Source organism: Lampetra planeri, chromosome 21 (genome assembly GCF_965212315.1).
Source record: "Lampetra planeri chromosome 21, kcLamPlan1.2.h2, whole genome shotgun sequence".
Taxonomy (NCBI): domain Eukaryota; kingdom Metazoa; phylum Chordata; class Hyperoartia; order Petromyzontiformes; family Petromyzontidae; genus Lampetra; species Lampetra planeri.
In genome coordinates this window covers 2,051,645-2,066,504 of record NC_136127.1, presented here as the reverse complement: position 1 = coordinate 2,066,504, position 14,860 = coordinate 2,051,645, and the positions used below count along the sequence as shown (strand labels likewise).

Below are 14,860 nucleotides of genomic sequence, written 5' to 3'. Positions count from 1 at the left end.
CCGTCGATTAGTACGGTTGGCTACGTACGGTGCAAAAAGAAGTTCAACATACATCCATACCATAGTAATAATAATAATAAATTCTGGCCAGTGCAGGTTTTGTGAAGGAGGGTCCCAGGACCAGTTCAGATATCACTCCGCACCAATGTTAGCCACGGTTCGTAAATTAAACTCGGGTCACTAAATTTACAGCGCAGTGGATGATGGAAGTGCAGCACAATAAAAACCGCCCCCTTGCACCCACCGCTTCCACATCTGCGAAGCCAGCATCTTGCACAAGTGAGAGAGAGAGAGATGGAGGAGAGAAGCCGGGCCTTACTTGGCAAGGGAACGAGCTCGATGGTGCAGCCGCTGGTCAACTCGGTGGTGTCCAGATCCACGCGGTGATATTCGTACACGGTCCACCTGCTTGGGACTGATGACAGTAAAATCATTACAGCAGCAGGGTAACCGCCCCACTCCGTATGAAATCGCAGCATCTCATCTCGCTCAAACAAGGGTGGTACGGTAACTCAAGCTTCACCGTAGGCCACAGGCAAGCAGTGGAAGTTTGAAACATAAAAACGTCACTCATCTGCCCTGACCAATTAACCACCAAACCCAGTGCAGTTTTTGCGTGCGGTGGTGAAACCATCATTTTGTATCATTCACATATCAAAACTTTGCCACATATCCATCTACAACTCAGTCATCAGCGAGTTGGATATGCGACATTGTACTGTTTACTACGACATGGGACCAGCGGTCATTTAAATTACCACCGCTCTTAGCTTCTGACAAAGTGCAAGTAATTCTAATAATTTCTGAGGAATTACGAGGGAAGCCAAAGGTTCAACCTTGCCAGAGCTGGCCAGCCATATTTTTTGATTGTTAACGCCTGATCGTATGAACAACAGAGCAGCATTGTTTGGGCAGCCAGAATTGCAGGAAGTTCTACATTTTACAATCAGGTGGTTAAATGTAAGCAGGTCATATGTTCGATATTTCATTTCTCATTTCAGAAAGTTCCCTGTATTCCCATGTGGTGCTCATGAAGTCAAGCATAAAAAATGTACCCATTCGTAATGTGCAAGTCACAAAGTCTCAACAAATTAACCAATAGTAAAATTAAAAACACATTATATTTATGCACCTGTTAACTTTGACACAGACGTATCAAGATGTCTACCCTCGAGTTCATTCACTTTGTAATAGATACCCGATATTACACATTTTTTAAACTTTCAAACCCTTTTACCACAGCGATTAGTGAAGATAATCACAACGCTTTATGCAATGCAAGAAAAAAATCTGGATATTAAAAAAATAAGTGGTAAAACTATTTAAATAAATAACCCCCCCTTTCTCTGTCCATGACCCGTGTCATTGCACATGTTACATATTTTTTCATTAGACTTTTTTAAAATCTCCTTTAAAAAAGGCAGTCTTACTGACGAACATGGCGGGATTTTGTTTTGTCATTTGTGTTTCTGCACCAGTGCCGACGCAGTAGCAGCAGCAGCATCACTGCCAAAGAGTTTGTCCCACGCTGCACGTCTTCCTTCCTTCATTCGCAGCAACTTGAGATGCGACCAAATTACAAAAGTCACATTTAAACACTGTAAACCCAAATTGTGTTGCAGTATTAGGTAGAACTTCATTTGGACCGTATGTTGCCAACAGTGCTAAATCGGAGGTGCAGTGTACCGGAGGACAGGTACGGAAAATAGTAAATTAATAAAATTGGTTCACACCTACAGCGCTTTTACAACTTTGCAGAGATGATTGCAGTTTAAGAAGAGAGAGAGCACCGATTGACACTACTCATAGGAGTAACACACTCACTGGGTTTTCCTGGGGACCTGTGGGTCAAGATGAAAGCGTCCGAAATGCCGACCTTGACGGGATGCTTGCCTGAACTGATCCGCGATATGGGGATGGGAATCTACGGGGGGGGAGAGGGAAATGGGACAAGGACCGGTTAAATTCTCGAACAACGTGATAGCACACCGACATCGCTACACAAACTGTACATGCTTTCTTTACAACTGCTTTATGTGCATTTAGTTTGTCGTCCTTCCACCCACACCTCTGATTATTACGGTTGGCTAAATACGGTTCAAAATAAGTTCAAACTACTATACACTACACACTACGATACAATACACTATAGAATATACTACTACACCACTATATAATATAATACATAGATAACTAATTTCTTTGAAGCTTCTTTGTGTTTAGTTTGTGGTCCTTCCCTCCACACCTTCTATTATCATGGCTAGCTCGGTACGGAGTGAAAGAAGTTCAACACGCATACACGTGTAGAGGAGTGAAATACGCGGTGCGCACAGTTAACCGAGGGCAACCGAGGGCAAACAGGTGCGCGTGTGCAACGTGAGGTTTGCACGGACAGACCGCCAATTGTTAAGGGGCGAAGTAGGTGCAAACGTGGTCGACCGGTTGTGCACGTTGAGACCGGAGGTGTTACCAGGGAGACGGGAGATGAGCGTTGATTGATGGGCCGACAGGCGCCGGCCTGGCAAGAGCTTAAAGAGACGCACGAGAGGTCTCAGATAATTAGCAGAGGGATATAAGCGGGTGTGTGCGCGAGTGGAGAGAGAGCTGTTGTTGGCGGGGTCGAAGAGTGAAGACATCTTTCCACTGCCGCTCCAGCCGTCAACGGGACCTCAACCCTCACGCCGTCGCCGGGTGGGTGTTGGCTGATCCCCCCGCCCGGGACAGACGGGTGAGCGGGTCTGAGCGAGTGGAGGTGAGGGCAGCGGTGGAGATGTAGAGTCACTGTGTGCGGAGACACTGTGTGTAGAGTGTGTAGAGTCGCCTGTGTGCAGACTAGCTGTGTGCAGAGTCGCTGTGTGTGAGGACGCTGTATGCGGAGCCGCCATGTGCAGAGAAGTTAAACATAAGTGACCATATAGATACAACTGGTGCAAGAATAGGTGAATAAAGTGTAAGCAGGCGACTTGTTACGTGTCGGTGCGAGTAATTTTTGAAGACTCTACACATACATAGCCGTTACAGCATACCAACGTGTCTATAGAACTTTCAATATTGCACGTATTCTTAACCTTAACCTCTTAACCTTAACTAACGTCTTCTTGAAAGAACCAAGAAGATGAATCCCTGCAGTCACGAAAGCTTTAAATCGAAATTTAACTAACGTCGTCACATGGCAAAAAGGAAATAACATTGTCGACACTTTTAGTGTTTATTGACTGTCATATCGGCAGCCAAACCGATGGGCATTAGCAGCTGATTGGAGGGAAGAAGATGAAAGGGGAGCAATGGATATGAAGCTGCGAGACACGGGGAAAGAGATACGGCCACAGGATGCCAATTCCACAGTATTCAGGTGTTAGCAGCACCAGAGCCTAAACACAATCCTACCACACATGCCCCTCACACACAGATGTAATACAGCCACAAAGCTCTTCTATATATGTCAAAGCAAGCCACAATAGCGCATTTGTGTCAAAAAGGGCACGTGTTTATTTTCCCTGTGACCAGTATAATTACTCTCCTTCAGAGCACAAAAAGCGCACACCAAACACGGCAATCCGCAGACGCCGACAGCAGCACGAGCCACGAGCAACACAAGGTTAGAGAGAGACCAGCCGCCAACATCGCCTCGCCACCACAAACACGGAGGGGGCGCTCGTGGTTTCAAATGAAGCGTGCTGGCTGTCGAGACCCACTAATCCACGATGAATGTGCTCGAGAGTGGGGGCAAGTAGTTCCGTGGACACAAAGGCAGACAAAGATCGCCTTAGACTGCACAATCAGTCAAGTGCAGAGGAATAAAGATAGACAATACAACTACGAGTTATAGAATGTCACCCTCACCCATGAGGCTAAGTTTCCCCTCAGGTTGTCGGATCGATACAATACAGTTCAGTCCGTTCTCCTATAATGTGCGTTTTCAAAACACAAATTGGATATCACGTGATTAATGTAATATGGAACACATTTTTTACAATGCGGATGTGAATTGGATAGAACGCGGTCGAACGAACGCAACTATATCGCGCAAGTAGGAATAAGCAGTCGTACAGACGCCTTGGAGTAGCATCGCACAAGGCATTGGGATGCTGCTGGATGCTTCTAGACGCTACCCACGATGCCTCAGTCTTCACTCGGCCCGCGGCATTACGCATTTCACGTGCTATCGCGGGACTGTGCCTTATTCTATATTATTGATTAGAAACACGAAAAATTTTCCCCAATGCAGCGTTTTTCAGGAACACAAGTACTACCGGCGTTAAAGGAAAACAGACTGGACAACATTGTGTGCACGCTCACCCACAACCGGTGAAAGTATATGCGCGGTCGGTGCAGTTAAAACCTGTGGGGGCGGGGGAAGGGGGGGGGTCTTGGCGAGGTGGCACTCACCGTTTTGTACCCGAAGATGATGCGCCCGTCGCTGTGTAGCACGGCCTGGAAGGTGAAGCCACCGACGCTTCGGTTGTCAAACAGGCAGACATCGCTCCACTCCACGGCGAGCAGGGAGCCTGCAAAGAGAAAGACCCCCACCCTCCCTAAGGTACTAATTTGAGGCAGAGTCGACCTAAGGGAGGCCCAGATAATCATCACGTGGGTAGTTTATGTTCATGTATCCAAACCACTGCGGGCTTGGCAGCACAGCAGCATGCGAACCACTTCACGACTGAGGCTGCTCAAAGACAACAACAACACCCGTCATTTGCCACCAAGTGGTGGTGATGTCAACATGGTGCCTTTTGAGGACACCTGAAGTGTGAAAGGATCGTTAACAGGAGGTCTCAGGACAGACTCAGGTGCCATATGTTGACCGAGATGACTGGCAGATGGGCCAGCTGTGGCCCCTACTGTGCCAACTTGCTGCATGTTATCCAACCGGTGCTCCGCTCGTTGTTGTGAGCGTCGCTCCTCTGCCCTGCGTTGTTGTTGTTGTTGTTGGAGGGCGACTACCTCCAACTGCCCAGTAGCGTCCTTCACGAGCCTCCTCCAGAGGCCGATCTTGACACCACCTGTACCAGTCTTTGGCAAGTCAACTCAAGCTCTACTGCATCAGCTCATCTCTTCTCCAGCCCATGTTGTGCCCGTTTAGCCCCCACTATCAGGCCAAATAGAAGCTGCTTGGGTATGCGGTGAATGGGCATGTGGGCTACATGACCCAGCCAACACAGCCTTGCCTGCGAGAAGAGTTCACCGATGGGAATATGTACAGATCTTTCAAGGATTTGTGAGCTCCTCACGCAATCCAGCCTCGTTCAACCCCAGATGGATCATAGGCAGGCAAGCCTGAATGTTTCTAACCGGCGCAGATGATGCATTAGAGGGATCCATGTTTCACAAGCATAGAGAAGACAGGGCATGATTGTAGCTGAGAACCCCTGAAGATTCGTGTTGAGCGACAGCCCAGATAGCTTCCACACAGCATTATGAAGCAGATGAAAAGATAATGCTGCCCAACTGATTCAGAGACATCTGCTGTCAACCAGAGCTGGTCATATTGCCTAGGTATGTAAAACTCGCCACTCTCTCCACAGCTGCTCCATCACCAATGGGAAGATGAAGGGTGGAATGTTTTATGGCACAAAATACCCAAGCAGGTGCTTAGTTTTGGTGGGGCTGATAGTAAGACCCCATACCTCTAAGTAGCATGCTCCAAGTTCAGCAGCAGCGCCTCCAACTCCCCCTCTGAGTGAGCAGCAATCATCAGCATACATTACATAGTTGACCAATCGGGAGCTATCCCTTGACCGCACCCAAGCATCGGTCAGCCTCCTATTGTATCTTAACCAGAAGGAAACTCCTGCATACCCATGGAAAGCTTCTCGAACCCAAGTGGTCAAAGGGGATGTTAAATAATGCGGGAGCCAGCAGACATCCCTGTCACACCCCAAAATGAACAGGGAATGGCTCCAACGCCTGGCCACGTATATATAAACCGGGCCTGCCCACCATCATGAAGGCTCTTAATGCTTGTGTAGAGGCATTAATCGGCACTCCCCATGCTGTTAGCGGGTAGCTTCCCCTTCGCGTCAACAGGGAGCGGAAGTGCAATTACGTTAATGTAAAGGACTCTGGCCCAAGGGGCCAAAGGTAATCTCTGGGATAAAGGATCCTAGGACACAATCCCCAAACCCCAGGAGGGGGATTGGGGGATGATCTCACCTTCCAGAAGGTTCTGGAAGGGAGGCGTGGCTAGGGCGGAGCAAGCCACGGACCTGTATATAAGTCAGACCTCTGAAGAGTCCGGCTCAGGTCATCTCCAAGCCGAAGACGAAGCTGAAGATAGGACCCTGGACCCCACGCTCCGTTGTCCTCCTAAGGGCCGGAGCCGAGTGAGGCCAGCGGTCAGGACCCGGAAACCTTGGCACGGTCGGGTCGGCGTAGCCTCCCCTACGGCCCCTAGCTGGAGGGCTAAGAATTAGAGTGGTCCCAGTGTTAGCAGGCAGTGTAGCCCGGAGGCCATACCTCCTCAGGTATCGGGTGAAAGGGGCCGTTACCCCTTCGTTTTGCTTCACAGAAGTTCTCCTCTGGTTATTGACCCACTACACTTGCGAGCAGAAAGAATGAAGAACAGCCCAAAGCCCTGGCCTGTTGCTGGTAGCATAGGCCTTGACCAGGTCAAAAAAGCAGAGGTAGGTCTTGTTGGAATTTCTTACACCTCTGCTGTAGCAGATGATCAGAGAATGTGGCATCCGTACAGGACCACCTTGGTCTGAAACCACATTTGGGCTTCACAAGCCTCTCCCCTCAGCGTGCCTGGTAAGGGGATGTTGAATAATCCTTGCCAGGACCTTTCCCGGCAATGACAAGACACACACACACACGCCCACGCCCCATGCGTCTCATGGTCCCATACGCCAAACCCCCACACAAATGCCATGTTCTTTTTTTACGCAACCCAGGGTGTTTAAACTTCACTGCCAGAAAAAAAACAAGGGGTGAGATGATTTGAGAACCTGGTTTAATCACCAGGCAGCGGCCTGGATTCAAACTCGGGGACTTAGCGGTTGTGAACTAGTTGCCCGGACCTCTGAGCCACCTCTGCCATCTCTCAAAAGATTATTTTTTTTATTAAAATCAGCATCAACTCTATAGGAATGCCCGAGGAGCATGTGCTCCTCCCCAATAACAAACAGCGGTGGTTGCCGGCTGCCGGCTGCCTCTCACTCAAAGGGCAGCTCCTCGAGATGTTGGTTGGGGGGGGGGGGGGACATTAAAATACCAGTTCAAGGAGGTCACCACAGCAAAGGCTGTCATTGCCACATCACCGTGCCACCACTTTCTTCCCTTCTGCTAAATACCACAGCAGTTGCCTCCAAAACGTTGGCTCCTACAGTATCCTCCTGGAGAGGTTTAACTTCACATGTGACAACAACAGGTGCCCCCATACATTATGGGGAGCGGTAAGTGCATTGGTTAGTGTTCAATTCCCGCTCACGGCCAACATCAGGGACGATTATGTCAACTGGTCCTGGGACTCCCCCAAGGTTGACTCCACCTAAATTGAGTACCTGGTGTGTAAACATCACTACTGCTGGCCACCCACCCCCTCAGGTGCTGTTCCAGCCTTCATTAGGTGCCCGCTAACAGCACTTACCCCAACAGTCTGTTATGGCTACACAGGGGATCTTTGTCTTGGTTTTACCCACATGACTTGGTTCCACTGTTGGTACCACCTCCTGTGTACCATATCCTAGAATCGTCGCTCTTCAAAATACAACTCAACGCGCTAAATGGCAGAGAAAGAACAGGTCGAGATAGAGAAGTTGGAAAGTAATTCACCAAGATGCAAGTACACCATTATCTATTTTAAATGACGTGTCCATCCAAGTGTGGGAGAGGGACTGTAATTGTGTCTCACCTCTCAAGCAAGAAGCTCGTTCACCTACCGTTGTCGTAGTACTTGACGGTGGAGTTGTCGGAGAGGCTAGGCGCGAAGTTAGCCATAAGTGGCGCAATGTACTGTGTGAGAGTGATCATTCGGTACTTCACAACTCCAACAAATATGAACCCTGCAAAAAAAACAATCAATACGTGAAGGATATTATACGACAATCGAGACCTTTATCACGAAGCCAATTTTACTTCACTTGAAGGAGCAGACCATTTGCTGCAACTAGAAGACTGCCAAACAAACAAAAGGAGATGGGCAAACAGGAGTGTAAGCGCTTGCACACAAAATCTGACCGCTATTATGAGCAACAGCGATTTTCCACAACGCTATACGGTTGGTTTCCAGGCACTTTTGAGTCTATTTTCTTTGCTACATGGATGATCCCGTTTAGCCGGCTATTTTTCAAGGGAGATATGCGGTGCACGAGAACACGACAACACCAAAATAAAAACTTTAATATCACAGAACGGTCCTTCAGGAGTATTGCCTAATCGACCATCAAGGTATTTAATGGTCACAAACGAAAACACACGTGAATCAAAAGCAGATGGGAACAAATTATATAAGCATTCGAGATGAGATGACAGAGGACGCCATACCACACACAGCTCACCATACACCACACGAATCTGTCCAGGCCAAAATCGCAGGAAAAGGTGAGAGAACAAACCACCATTCGTTAGATGTTGGCGCGGTCAACGAGTCTGGGGATACCATCGTCACGGTGGGACGACCTTTCGGGCACGAGATCCTTTCCTGTGGCTGCCACCCTTACCCCTCCTGCTCAAGACTCGCCGCCCCCCACCTCCCCCTCCCCGCCTTTTTATAATGAAGTCAAAGAACTATCATCTCTGGAAAATGTCACATCCATGGCGATACCGAGGGGGAAAAGAGCTCGAGCAGAAGGCATGATCGACAAAAGCAGATCGCATCGTTACTCACCGTGTAGCGGTTATGTATTTAGTTTCCCCCATCGACTGTCACGCTACAGGGTTTGCGTTGTACGGGAGATTCTCAACCTGTGGTCCATGTGTAGGGGTCTTACGGAGGAAATATGTGTCGAGCTGATATGTATGGGATCCTACGGGAAACTAGCACAGTGGGCGGGGCTACGTCAGTGCACGGGCAGGTGCCCTCTACGACGTCCGCGCTTCGGACGTTACGATCCCCCGGGGCCCCACCCCTCAGGGAGGGGGATGTATAAAAGGGGAATGTATCGGGGGGCTAGGGAGAGTTGGGTTAGCTAAGAAGAGAAGACAGAAGACGTCCGAGATAGAGCCCTGGTCTCCCCCTGGTACGCCGTCCTTGTCAGGACCGCGCAGGCTCGAGCCAGTGGCGTGGTGCCAGAGCCAGAGCCAGTGTTGGTCTGGACTCTGAGTACCGGGCCCGACTGACCAGTGTCGGGCCAAGATAGCCTCCCCTAGTCCACGAGAGGAGGACTCTGAGGCAGGCTAGGGTTAGCTAGGAGGTGTGTCCTCAGATAGACGGGTGAGGGGGCCAATACCCCCTCAAGTGTGTATGTCACAACGTTTGCTGTAATAAACCTCAGTGTGCCTCAACCCCGGGTGTCGACCTGTATTCGACGGTACTACATCTGGCGTCAGAAGTAAACAACAACGAACATGGACACGTGCCGAACAGCTCGGGCCGGGGTGCAGGAGGCGGAGGACACCGCGGGAAGTGCGGTACCAGAGACGGCTGATGGGGGCAACGAGCAGCCGGGACCGAATGCGTCCTTACCGGGGCATCGGGAGGAAGGGGAGTTGCTGTCCGACGGACTGCGGCTGGCGCACGCGAGGTTGGCGGAGCTGCTATACGCTGCTGCCGCCACACTCGAGACCATCACTCGGCTGGGGGCTGCTGGACCACCGCGGGGCGAGGACGGCCGACGGCCGTTGCACCTTCCCGCCATTTCTACCGACGGCACTTTTGAAAGTCCCGCCATCGCCGCAGCAGCTGCCGAGGGCGTGGCCAACCTCAACTTGGGGTCCGACATCGGCTCCGCTGGGGCTGCCGCGTCACCGCCTTCGGACGGAGCGTCACTATCTGCGCGACAGGCGATTACAGCTGCCGTTCGTGCTGACGCTCGGCCGAGTCGCGGGGACATCAAAGTGCGGGCCTCCACGGCGGTCGCTGCACTACACCAAAGGCTGCCCCCGCTGAAGGAGTTTGTGGCTGAGGAGGGCGACTGGGGGGGATTTCAGCGGCGCTTCCTCGCGCATCAAGAGATGGCGGGGTGGTCAGACGACGAAGCCCTCTGCGCACTACCGGCGCTCCTTGACGGCGACGCCCTCGCCGCTCTTACGTCCGCATCGAGGGACAAGCGCTCTACTCTTCAGATGGCGCTGCAATTGCTGGCTGGGGTTTACGGACCCTCGGCGGAGTGTAGGCAGCGATTCTACGACCGCCAGCGGGGTGCGAAGGAGTCGCCCCTCGCCTACCGTACGAGCCTTCTGGCGCTCGCAAAGATGGCCTTCCCTCGTATGGATGACCAAGGCGTCAACGCCATGGTCACCGAGAAGATCCTTCTGCTGGCGGACGACCTGGACGTCGCTATCGTCGCGCAGGAGGACGTGGAGATGGGTTCCCTCCAAGCGGCGCGGCTCCTCCACGCCAACCTCCTGTCGCAGCGAAGGAAGGCCAGCAGGGCAGCTGCCGGCCGTACGGTGGCTGCCATCACCTCACCGATGGAGGAGGTCTACGCCGCCGACTTCCGACAGCAGCAACGGATGGGAGCACGGGCGGACCGGGATGGGTCGGCCCGCTCCGACCGCCCGTCTTCACCACCTGCGCTCCCGCGCTGCTATAACTGCGGCATCCGGGGCCACGTCGCCTCGGGGTGCCGCTCCCCTCGACAGCGGGGGACGACGCCTCGCCGGGACGCCGGCCCTCCTCCTCCCAAGCTCCACCGACATGACCCGGCGAGTCGCGGCACCCCACATGTTTGGCCAAAGCACACACCCGTTACACATGTACACACCGCAACGAACGGGGGGCCAACATTGCACACCATGGGGCCAACACGAACCACTATGGGGACCGAATTCGAACCCGCCCAGTGGTCCGTGTTGGCCCATCGCGTTCTAGCTGCGCCGTCGGGGTCGTCGGCCGTAGTAGGGTATATTGACGGGGTCGAAGTGCGTATCCTCGTCGATACAGGTGCGTCGGCAACCATCATTTCGGAACTAATATACAACATTCTCCCTGTCCAAAGTCGTCCCTTGCTACCGGTTAATGTGCCATTCTACGCTGCTAACGGGGGCTCACTGGGTATCATGGGGCAGATTCGCGCGCAAATTTCGATCGGTGATATTAAATTGTCCGGCCCTATTTTTGTGTCCTCCTCGCTGGCGGTTCCGTGCCTGCTGGGGACGGATTTCTTGGGCAAAATGCCGATTCGGATTATGATTAATCAGGGTTGCATTGAACTCCCGTCGGGACGGCGGATGGCGTTTTTGCCTTCCCCTACTACGGATCGCTCGGCGCTCACGACGGTACCCGCGTTTGTAGTTCAGACGGTTCGCGTGCCGCCGGGGGCACAAATGTTGGTGCCCCTAAAGCTTCGTAGGCCCTTCGCTAAGGGTGTTGGGGACCAGGGTGTCCTGCTCGGGCCATCTAGGGCTGGGGTTAGCGGGCCGCATTTGATTCCCGCTCAGACCATTGTAAGGGGGGACGGGGACCCCTTCATCGCGGTCCTCAATGTGGGGTCGCAGGCCGTGGTAATTCCCCAAGGGACCGTGCTTGCTCACGCAACGCCGGTGCCCTGTGAGGAGTCTGTCGCAAATCACGTGCACGCTGCCACTCTGCCGACTCCACATTCGGACACCGATGAAGGGTGGCTTGAGGCGCTTTGTGCGGGATCGACGGACCTGTCGGATGTAGAGCGTCAAAAACTTAGGACACTATTGCGCGAATTCGCCGATGTGTTTAGTCAAAACAAATTCGATCTGGGCTGCACCCATTTGCTGCGTCACCATATTGATACTGGTGACAGCGCGCCCATACGCCAAAATCCCCTCCGGCTGAGTCCCGCCGAGAAGGACCATGTCAAATCGGCTGTTGATGACATGTTAGCCGCCGATATCATTTCTCCCTCTACCAGCCCGTGGGGAGCACCGATCGTTCTGGTAAAGAAACAGGATGGATCGTTGCGGTTTTGCGTCGATTTTCGCCGCCTCAACAAAATTTCCGTTGCTGACGCATACCCGCTTCCCCGTATTGATGAATCGCTCGACGCCTTGGCGGGGGCGCGATTCTTCTCCACATTGGATTTGCTTTCGGGATTCTGGCAGCTTCCTCTGGACGATGAATCTAAGCCTAAAACCGCATTCAGTACGCCACATGGTCTCTTCCAATTTAACCGGTTGCCGATGGGATTACACTCGGCGCCGGCGACTTTCCAGCGATTGATGGAATTGGTTTTGGCTGGATTGCAGTGGGATTCGTGTTTAATCTATTTGGACGACGTTATCGTCTTTAGCAGAACATTTGACGAGCATCTCCAGAGGTTGCGGGCCGTTTTCCTCAAAATGCGGGCTGCTAATTTGAAATTTAAACCCCAAAAGTGTCATTTGTTGCGCGAATCGGTACGTTATTTGGGGCACATCGTAGGGCGCTCGGGTATTGCTACCGATCCCGCCAAAACGCAGTGCGTCAGCTCCTGGCCGACTCCCACCTCGGTGGGAGAGGTCAGGAGCTTTGTTGGTTTCGCGTCATACTACCGACGCTTTGTCGCGGACTTTGCCACCATTGCTAAACCCCTGCACGCTTTGACGTCAAAGGGGGTCCGTTTCCATTGGGGACAGGAGGAGGAGGCTGCGTTCCGCTCACTTCGGGACGCTCTGGTTAATGCCCCTCCCCTGGTTTATCCCGATTTTTCAAAACCCTTTGTGCTCGATACTGACGCGAGCAACACAGGTATTGGGGGCGTGCTGTCCCAGGTGGTCGAGGGCGTCGAACGGGTGGTCGCGTACGGTAGCCGAGTGTTGTCTCCAGCGGAGCAACGATATTGTGTCACGCGTCGGGAACTGCTGGCAATTGTCTACTTCATCCAGCAGTACCGGCCGTATCTGTACGGACAGTGTTTCACCGTCCGTACAGACCATGCAGCGCTACAGTACGCCCTGCGAGTCCAACAACCATCGGGACAATTGTCTCGATGGCTGGAGGTTCTCCAGGATTTTGATTTTCAGACCACGTACCGTAAGGGCGTTCGCCACACCAACGCGGACGCCCTGTCACGCATGCCGACCACCCCCGAATGCGCATGCCTCCTGGGGTCGGGTCGGTGCAGGCATCCTGCTGAATTGCCTGTCCCGGTCTTGGCGGCTGCTGATGACGCAGCATCAATGACTAATTCTATCGCACAACAGGGTTCTGATTCCCTGTTGGGGTTGCCTGCTACGGAATGGGGCCGGTTGCAAATGGAAGATACTTCCCTCCTTGCGTTGCGCCGCCGCGTCAGGGACCGGGGGCGGGGTGATGCCGACGCATGGGAAATGCTCGGTGGGTTGTTAATGCATTGGGACGGGAAATCCCATCGCCACCGGCTGGTGGTCCCTTCGGGGTTACGGGGTAGGGTGGTGTGGGCCGCTCACGAGCGCCTCCTCCACCTGGGTACCCAAAAGACCCTGGCCTTGCTCCAACTTGATTTCTTTTGGCCGGGCATGACAAGGGATGTCGGGGATCTATTAGGATCGTGCCCTAGATGTGTGCAGCGCAAACCACCAGCGAAGGAGTCGAACCCGCCCCTGCAATCTATCAGGGTTTCCCGGGTGAACGAACTCGTCGCGCTGGACATTCTAGGACCGTTTCCCACCACCCCTAGGGGAAATAGGTATTTGCTAACCGGGGTTGAATATTTCACGCGCTGGCCTATGGCCTGGCCCCTGGCCAACCAGTCGGCGGCAGCCATCGTGGAGGCCTTTGTCCAGGGATACGTCCTTGACAAAGGTGCTCCCGAGAGGCTGCTGACCGACCAGGGTAAAACATTTTCAAGCAAATTGCTCAAACAGGTCTGCGAGATCCTTGGCACTAAAAAGATTCGCACCTCTCCATATCACCCACAAACCGACGGGATGGTCGAGTGGTTGCATCGTACCATCACGTCGATGTTGTCGCAGCACGTTTCTGACTCACAGACGGATTGGGATTTGAAAATTCAGGGGGTCCTGTCAGCATACCGGTTGGCCCCCCATGCTGCGACGGGATTTTCCCCCTTTTTCCTTATGTATGGCCGCGAACCGGAGCCACCTGTTCAGGCCCAACTGCAGATCCCGGCGCCGCAGGGAAAAACTCAATTGGCCGAACATGTTAAATTCAACCTGGAAAAATTAACGGAGGCTCGGGATGCTGCCATGCAGAATTCTGCCAGGCGGCAGAGGGCTAATGAGCGCCTCAGAATGGGTCGCGCGCATGTGATACAGTGGAAGCCGGGGGACAGGGCATGGTTGCACTGTCCCCAGGTACCGCTCGCGTCCTCCTCTAAACTGCTGCGACCGTGGTGGGGTCCCGTCGAGGTGGTTGAGGTCCTGAGACCTCAGTGCGTGCGCATTCAATGGGGGAGGCGCCGGTGGTTTGTACACCCCGCCAGGCTAAAACCCTTCGTTGCGGTGCGAGATCCCACTACACACGCGCGTGGCCAAGCATGTGGGGGGGCGTCCGACTCAGAGGGGTCTTCTCCGTTGCTCCCGCCTAACGTGCTGCCGGCTGTCCCACCCCCAGGTGCACCGGGAGTGACGGGCTCACGCCCGACGACCCCCGCAGGTGATGCTGAGGGTCTTGCGACGTCGGCAACAGACTCGCTCTGTGATGAACACCTGCCGGCCGACGGCCTGCCGGCCGTGCCTGTCCCGTGTGACGGGCCTGCGGCGAGGACGCGCGCAAAAATGCGCAAACTCTTGTGAAAAAAAAAGAGAAGAAATTTTTTTTTTTTGCGTCTTTTGTGGCTTCTCTTTCCGGTGTACATTCGCA

At 53.0% G+C, this 14,860-nt stretch overlaps 1 protein-coding gene across 1 annotated transcript in view; it reads right to left on the bottom strand.

Annotated features, from left to right (window-relative positions):
* The window catches only part of LOC144724514 (plexin domain-containing protein 2-like), a 67,757-nt gene that overhangs the window by 31,366 nt on the left and 21,531 nt on the right, over window positions 1-14,860 (bottom strand). Inside the window, exons 5-8 of the mRNA XM_078603723.1 lie at window positions 7,884-8,006; window positions 4,390-4,508; window positions 1,825-1,924; window positions 320-415 (exon numbers count right to left, since the gene is read on the bottom strand). Of these exons, the coding sequence (XP_078459849.1) occupies window positions 320-415; window positions 1,825-1,924; window positions 4,390-4,508; window positions 7,884-8,006 (438 nt within the window). The remainder of the gene's footprint in view (window positions 1-319; window positions 416-1,824; window positions 1,925-4,389; window positions 4,509-7,883; window positions 8,007-14,860) is intronic.